This window comes from Xenopus laevis, chromosome 2S (genome assembly GCF_017654675.1).
Source record: "Xenopus laevis strain J_2021 chromosome 2S, Xenopus_laevis_v10.1, whole genome shotgun sequence".
Taxonomy (NCBI): domain Eukaryota; kingdom Metazoa; phylum Chordata; class Amphibia; order Anura; family Pipidae; genus Xenopus; species Xenopus laevis.
The window spans coordinates 37431706-37440384 of record NC_054374.1 but is presented as its reverse complement, the minus strand read 5'-3'; the positions used below and the strand labels follow the sequence as shown (position 1 = coordinate 37440384).

The 8679-nt window shown below is 38.9% G+C and overlaps 1 protein-coding gene across 1 annotated transcript; it reads right to left on the bottom strand.

The window, feature by feature from the left end:
• Window positions 1–331: 331 nt before the first annotated feature.
• On the bottom strand, window positions 332–8021 carry LOC121400756 (PRKR-interacting protein 1 homolog). The gene is made up of 6 exons (XM_041584711.1): window positions 7926–8021; window positions 6012–6066; window positions 4457–4556; window positions 3288–3367; window positions 2713–2835; window positions 332–999 (listed from the first exon to the last, which is right to left on the bottom strand). The coding sequence occupies exons 1-5, from the start codon at window positions 8019–8021 to the stop codon at window positions 2774–2776; spliced, it is 393 nt and encodes a 130-aa protein (XP_041440645.1). The 3' UTR covers window positions 332–999; window positions 2713–2773.
• Window positions 8022–8679: the final 658 nt, after the last annotated feature.

Genomic DNA, 8679 nt, shown 5'->3' with positions numbered 1-8679 from the left:
CTAGTAGAGACTGAAAGCAGCTCTGTGGTGTAATCACATGTAATGCAAAGCAAAGAATCATAGACCATAGAATACACCTGCAATGTATCACACAGCTTCTCAGTCCATGCACCCAATATATTTCAGAGATAATAAATTGTGCTTTGAAGTGTATGGTTCATGGGCTTGGGAGTGGTGTGGTGATGCATAATAGGTTATTCTAGTGTAGAATCTTTGCTTTGCATTACCTGGGAAGTTCACCTATTATAATGTCAGGTTGGGTGCACCCTCTTATACAACAGATAACAGATAAGCTGAATAGGACTACAGAATGAAAAACCTCACTCATGTATAAATTATAAAGTAACATTTGTTGGCAGGACATAGTTTATTTTTAGGTGCTGACTAAACGTATACAAACTTTGAATGTTATAAAAAATCACTTCATGGCATTATTGGTTCTTTAATATATCAAGTGATATTAGATTGTATGTAATCAGGGCTCTCTGATTGTATTTTTATTCTTTAACCTTTTCGTAATGCTCTCCATAACTTACAGATGATTTCAAAATAAATGATGATAAAGTGTTATCACTTTGAAAGGGTTTCTTTTCTTTCTGTTCTTTTTAATGTTTATAATCTGCTGCTAAAATGCTTAAGGCTGAGCATACAGTGATGTATCTGTGCCCAATGCTCCTGAGAATCAGACACATCTTTACTTACAGTAAAACTTTGTATTAGTTTGATGACACTCTGTCCTTTGTTTTCATCATTACAAAATTTAAAAAAGATAATAATAATTACGTACTGTTCCATGTTGTGCTCAGATTCAAAAACAAGAAGTCAACGTAACACTGAAGGCACGAAATATGAACACATCGAAAAATAACGCCTTTAATGGAAAATGTAAAGTCCATGGTGTTGAAGCTGGAGAATACATTGTTCTACATTGAAGTCATTGGTCTTCTAAATCTGTTTTATCACTGGATTCTGTGGAATTTTCAGTATCTGTACATCTTTCTAAAATGAAAAAGAGAACAGAAATGAATATATAATTTAGTTCCGTTCTATCAGATCCTGTAGTTTTATTTCTGTTTTCAGAAGGTTTTATGTTGCATGTCTTGCATGTGAAGGGCTTTTTGGCTCCTTTTAGCCAGACTTATCCTAACCAGGTTAGGTTCTTTGCTTCACTACTTCACAGGTCCTACCCACTCAGAAGCCAATATGTTGGCAAAGTTTGACAAAGAACCGAAAGGTTTGAAACACGTTGTGCCTACAATAAACACGTTGAGCAGTTAATCTGCCTCCTGGCCATTCCTTATACCCTGCAACTTTAACCTTCTATTAAACTGTGAAATAAATGGAAATCTTGGCATAAGGCTGATCTGCACTATTCTTAAATTGTTATTTACATAGCAATAACTGGTTAGAAATGGTGTATCTTTGTCAGATGACAGCCAGCTAGTTAAAACTAACTTTTACAGGGGTTCATCGAAGCATCATAGGAATTCTTGCCTGGGAAGCATCATCAACTGGGAACATCCTGGTTACTTTGTACATACATACATACTTACATACATTACATGCACCCTGTATATACATACATTATAATGGAAACCAGTTGCCCCTAGCAGCTAAATAATCATACAAATTGCAGAATTCGAACTTGGCTTAAAAGCAGTTAAATTCAAATTTAGCTTGATGAAGACCGTGAACATATGCAACTGATCTTTTTTATTTGTTGTGGTTAATTATTTAGCATTTTGTTCAGCAGTTCTCCAGTTTGGAATTACAGTCCAATTTAGCCTGGCAGACAGTGCTTTAAATGACAGATGTAAAAGATGAATAAGAGAGGGCCTAAATCGAAAGACAGTAGAGATAACAATAAAGGATAATCTATAACAAATTAAGGTTAAAGTTGAAATACCCCTTTAACAAAGCAGTAAACTAAACTAAATCCCTATCAGACATGCAAATATACTAGACGACATGCATACATGGAGCCCTTTCATTAAAAGAAAATGCCAAATGTGCCCCGGACTTACTAGGACAAGTGAGGGTACCCATCAGCCCTTTCAGGTGCAAAATAAAGCATACAGCAAGTGCGAAGGCTAAAGTGACTGGATGTCTAACATAACAGAACATAGCCTAACTTCCTGCTTTTCAACTATCTTGGTTTCCACTGACTGGTTACCCTGGTTACAAGGCAGTAACCAATCAGAGACTTGAAGAGGGGCCACATGGGTCATATCTGTTGCTTTTGAATCTGAGCTGAATGCTGAGGATCAATTGCAAACTCACTGAACAGATATGTACCATGTGGCCCCCCCTTCAAGTCGCTGACTAACTCAGAGTTAGAGAGCTGAAAAGCAGGAAGTAGTGTTCTGGCTATTATGTTAGACATCCAGTCACTCCAGCCTTTACACAATACATTTTTGGCTAATTAACTATATGAGAAAAAAAAATATTTTGCACAGCCTATCTATTTACACAGTTTTTATTTTCACCCTGAGCTATTCATTTACGTAAATCAGGACTGGAGTGTTGGAGGAATGTACAGCTACGTATACTTGGTTTGGAGAAAATTAAGCATATCGTCCATGTGGGCTTCAAATATACTGGCAGCATGCCTTTAAAGGGGAACTATCGCAAATTTTTAAATTTAATATACTGTAAGCTTCCTCATACTGAAGTAAGAAACTTTCTAAATACAATCAATTAACAATTCTGTACCATTTCTGAAATAATCAAGTTTATCTTCACTATTCAGCATCTGTTTCTCTTCATTCTCTCTTCATGCAGCAGTTGGATGCTGATATATATGGAACTCTCCACTGCCAGCCCTTGCACTTGACCCTGGAAAACTGAATATTATTATGCGTTGACTGCACAGATTTAAATATTAGAGTGTTCGGGTGATTTATTACTTCATGTGTATGATATATTATAGTATTTGGGTGAGCTGTGATTTTAAAGTAGTGATGCCAATGTGAATAATAGTGAAAAACATATTTGTAAAACTTTTGGCTCGTCTTATTGCAATTACTGTTTTCTCATTGGTACATCACACACATAACTATCACTTATGTCACAACAGTTACTTATCCTATTAATTAGTATTAAACTGTATTTATACTAAGGTAAGCTGTGCATTGATGTATTTTGGGAACAGAAGTCCATGCCTGTAGCAGTTTAAAATACTGCTAAAATCAGGGATGCAATTATTTGTATGCAAAATGACAGAATGCATTTAATCACCAATTCATATGATCATATGATCCACAAATGCAGTTTAGGTTAATGGTTACCCATGACATCTCTAACAACTTCTGGAGCAGATCTTGGAGAACATTCCTTGAGCCTCTCCGTGATTGCAGCAAGTTTATCCTACAAAAAAAGAATCGAGTTAAGTGGGATGATAAATAATATGATTCATATTTCTGTCTAGCGGCTGTTAGTCAGCAACTAAAACATACACTGAGAAGCTGGACTTTATTTTCCTTTCACACAAAAATTACAAAAGCATTGTTCAAAAGGGACATTATTGAATGGGCTAACCTGACCTCAGTGTTGAAACAATTCTGGCCAAGTTGGGATTATTTACACTAGAGAAGAGGTGCTTAAAGAGTGACATGATAACTATGTTTTACTTTTTGCATCAAATATTTTGGGCCTTTACTTGAACATTCCAGTGCTAGTCATATATTAGCACAGGGTGCATACCATTCTAACGTCACACTATAAAACTAGAAGGCTTTTGGATCATGCTGGGAATTATACTTCAGCACAAGATGGGGAAGGCCCAGCTACAGACAATAAAGAAGAAATCCACGGCACACAGGCTGCTGCAAGCAAGGAACCCCTTGCACGTTTAATGCGGAAGTGAGCAACGTTTCGGGGTCACGCCCCTTTGTCAAGCTTGACAAAGGGGCGTGACCCCGAAACGTTGCTCACTTCCGCATTAAACGTGCAAGGGGCTCCTTGCTTGCAGCAGCCTGTGTGCCGTGGATTTCTTCTTTATTGATTCAATTGTGAGGTGGCCGAACCTCTACCACCGAGCACCAGACTTCGCATCTTACATTGGGTGTGCGAGAGCCAGCTTTTGTTCCAGCTACAGACAAGTCATTTGCATCTGCAATTATTCAGCGCTATACAGCAAATGTTTTGTTGGCAAAAGTAAAAAGTTGGAAAGTAAAAACACTTATGAAAACAAAGCACTTTGCCCATTAGATGTTGCTTTTGGTGATGTCTGAATGTTTCGAATTGTAGTGCAACAAAAGCTGCTCCCTGGACTCAGAAATGCATATTACATTCAAATTCTGTACCATTCAATTCAAAGTTGAACTTTGGCACTCCAACCATTGCATAACTAAAACTGACAGTAGCATAAGGTTTGGGAGCTGTAGTTGTAAAACAGGTGAAGTGCCAAAACTTGCCTTTCATTTATTGATCCCCAAACAATGAGTCACTTCTTATGGGGTTCCTCATCAACCTCTCCAGTTTTAGTCTTTGCTCGTCAGTTGCATTTTTTGGGATGATGAGTGGCTGAGGTTCTTTCTTTGATCTGGCTGGCTTTGCTGTTCAGGCTCTGTTGCCATTTTTACTCCTTTCTCTCCTTTACATTAGTGTTCTCTGATCAACAATGAAATACCCAAACTCTAAGAAGGAAGGCAAAATAGTTTAGAGGTGATTTTAACTTTCCAATGAGCACCGATTGTCTACCTTTTTGACTCTTGCCATTCTAAATATATGCACAACTCTGCATCACTAAGTAGCTCTAAGATGAGAAGAATGCTTCATGGATACTAGTATTCCCAGCAAGATGCAGGATAACCAGAAGTCTCATTAAACCACTGTCTTAAAGGACCAGTAACATCAAAAAATGTTTTTTTAAAAATTCGTTAGTATACATAGAAAACAAACCACCAAAACAAATTAAACTTTAAAGGAGAAGGAAAGGCTAAAAATAAATAAAGCTCTAATCATTGGTCATAAAATGTACATATACATACCATCAGTAATTTTTCCTACAATTAGTCAGTTATTCTGAAGGTGAAATCAATTTTAAAAAAAGCTTTAAGCTGTTCTGCAAAGTATAACTCTGCTGCAGTCCAGAAATTCTTCTATTCAGGGCACACACAGGCACAGTTAGTTTCTGAGGTGCCCTGTACATGCGCACAATTTTAACTAAAGCGTAACTAGAAGTAGCAAGAAATGTTGCACATTATCAATTATAAATAGGCTGTAGCTCACCTTTAGTACATGTAGGTGGATTCTCCTGCAAGGTGTCCTGTGTCCACACCCAAATTGATACAGTCAGTATTATAATAGAAAGCAGGACAAATCCAAGGCAGTAGCTATGACTGCAAAGTGCTTTTATTGGGGAAAAATGCTCCACAACATGTTTCGGGCATTGCCCTTTATCAAGTCACTTTTCCCCAATAAAAGCACTTTGCAGTCATAGCTACTGCCTTGGATTTGTCCTGCTTTCTATTATAATGTTGCACATTATGTTTTTGGGTTCTGTACCAGCCCAAATCAACCACAACCCTTAAGCAGGGAAGATCTGAGTTTCCAAAGATGCCCATGTAGCTCCCCAACTTCTTTTCTGCTGATTCACTGCACATGCTCTGTGCTGCTGTCACTTACTGAGCTTAGGGACCCACTCACAATATACAGTATATACAGAATAGAAATGTCACAATATATGGCCGATTAGTAATTAATACAGATAATTATTTATGCAATTAGTATCATAACATAATAATCAGCCCTGTAGCATCAGCTTATATTACACACAAACCTCACTTTCTACTTGATAATTAGTGACGACCCCTAAGTTTTACTTCTTAACAGCTGCTCAGAGCCCACTGAGCATGTGAGTGTCACAGACACTTTCCAAGATGGTGACCCCCTGTGACGAGTTTGAAGTCCTGGATCATTGCTGCTATTGACAAGCTTTAGGCTGGTGCAATAATTTCAGTATATAAAATATGTCATTTTTAGCCATAAAGGTTTTAGTTCTCCTTTACCTTTGGCCCAGTCGTCTGGAAGCCAATGTACGTAGATGTATAATGAAGGCATGAGCTATTGCAGCAGGAATAGAGAGAGCTGAGAAGCCTTAGTGCACATATATGAACAACAAATGCGTTCCGTATGAGTGTGCCTCTGAATACAGCAGAAACAGCAGTGAGAAGCAGCTCCCCTGCAAGCACACACTCATTCACAATCCCACATTCCCTCGCCTCTTCTCACTCATTTGTTCTGTTTGTTTTCTCTCGGCACCACACGCTGCACACAGAAATGCCTTCATACAGGAAGCCTGCAGCGATTGGCTGAATAGCGGGGAGAGGCGGGGTCGAGAACTCCAGAGTTAGGGACTGTGCACAAATACCCAGACACGTTCAAAAAGGTCACAAGCAGATCCATATGACGGATGTATTTGATACGATAAGAGACACAGCCGGGGCATGGGCAGCGCCTACAGTTTTGGCTCATGATTCCAGTGGGTCTGTCATGTACCCGCACAATTTAGCTCTCGGAGTCCATACCTCCCAACATTTTAAAAATAAAAAGAGGGACGATATTTTGACCACGCCCATTTTATGTGACCACGCCCCTAATTACCATTTTTAAGAAAAGTTTGAACATATTTCTGTGTTTTTTTCCAGCTATTACAGTTTTGCTAATGAATGCGAATTGCCCTTTAATAAGTCTAACTTCTCCCAAGGGACCTGTTATCTTATCGTGTTACAATTACTTATTTGCTTATGTCCAAATTGTCACAAAAGCATCTTATCTGCTGCTGAGGCTGTTCTGGGCTCTCTGCCAAAACCAATTAAGTAAGAAACTTTGTTTCTTTTTCTGGCTGTTCAGTGCAGAGAAAAACTGGACTTTCCAGTACAAATGAGGGACTGCAGGTTGAGCTGTCAAAAGAGGGACTGTCCCTCTAAAAATGGGACAGTTGGGAGGTTCCGTCACAGAGGACGCACGTCTAACCCCACCAGTTACAGCACTGCTTTATGGACAGAAGCATCTTTCTGAAGTGTCTCTTTAGTGTCTATTCTAGACTTTGCCAGGGTTGCCAGGTCTAATTTTCAAAACCAGCCCAAAATTAGCCAAGAAGCACTTCAAAAGTAGCCCAAAATAGCACAATATGTGCAGTGAAATTAAATGAATATATATCTGAAAATGTGCCTTTTTCAAATTTTTCCATGAAGCAAAATGGGACAGATTCGTCCGTGGCCGGGGGGTACAGGTGCCCCATAAGGTCCTAATACATATATAATTTCAATAAATATTGGTAAAACAGGTTAAACATCTATACATTTTATACCTGCAGATTTTTGACCCAAAATTGTCTGAAATTGAGGAAAGTCACCAGAAAATGCGAAAATGCTTAAGAGTGACGGGAGACTGGGGTACAGAGCCCAAAATCTGGTAACTCCCAACTTCTACACAAGTCAGTCCCATTGCATGTTGGGTATTGTAGTTTTACATTAAATCTGGCAGTTGGCAAATTGTTAAACAAAAACTACATTACCCAACATGCATTGGGAGATGCAGGCTTGGCATATTAGGGCAAGAAAAAAACGTTGGCTGGTTTCCAAAGTACAAACTAGCCAAAGGCCCCAAAAGTAGCCCAAATCCGTACCTTGGCTAGTTTGTACTTTCAAAACCAGCCTGGGATATAAATTAATAGCCCAATTCGGCTAGAAAACCACCAACCTGGCAACCCTGATCCTGCGATCCCCTATTATTTCCTTATCCCAGCAGAGCGTGGGATCTTGATTGAGACTAGGGTAGCCACCCGGCCGGTATTTTACCGGCTTAGCTGGTAAAACACCTGTCAGGGCCGGGCCGGTATTACAAATTTACCGGCAATGTAGGTGCCGGTAATTTGTAATACCATTTACAAATTCCCCTGCCTGCCGATGAAAACTTACATTTTCGTCGGCTTTGGGCGGTGTCCCCGCCCCTTTTGTGGCGCTACTCCCCATGGATCCGCCCCTTTTGCAGCGTTCCTCATCGGCTTTCCTCATTCACCCTTTCTTTTCCGCCCCCCACCAGTGGCCGGTAATTTTTTTTTAAAAGGTGGCAACCCTAGTTGAGACCCTCACCCACAAACACTACTTTCCATATATTTATTAATGCAGGTGAACAATTCCACAGGAGATATAATCAAACTGGTAGTCTAAATAAACTATTAAGCATTTCCAATCATAAAAAATGATAAGAACGTGGGCACTATAGTTTTAAAGCTGCCCTTAAAGAGGTTATTCACTTTTAAATGAACTTTTAGTATGATGTAGAGAGTGATATTCTGAGACCATTTGCAATTGGTTTTCATTGTTTAATATTTGTGGTTGTCGAGTTATTTAGCTTTTTATCAAGCAGCTCTCCAGTTTGTAATATTTGCCGTCTGGTTGGTAGGGTCCAAATTACCCTAGCAACCATGCATTGACTTGAATAAAAGATGGGAATATGAATTGGAGAGGCCTGAATAGAAAGATGAGTAATAAAAAGTAGCAATAACAATACATGTGTAGCCTTACAGAACATTTTTTTAAGATGGGGTCAGTGACCCACATTTGAAAGCTGAAAGAGTCAAAGGAAAAAGGCAAATCAGTCAAAAACTATAGAAATTAAATAATGAAGACCAATTGAAAAGTTGGCCATTCTATAACATACTAAAAATTA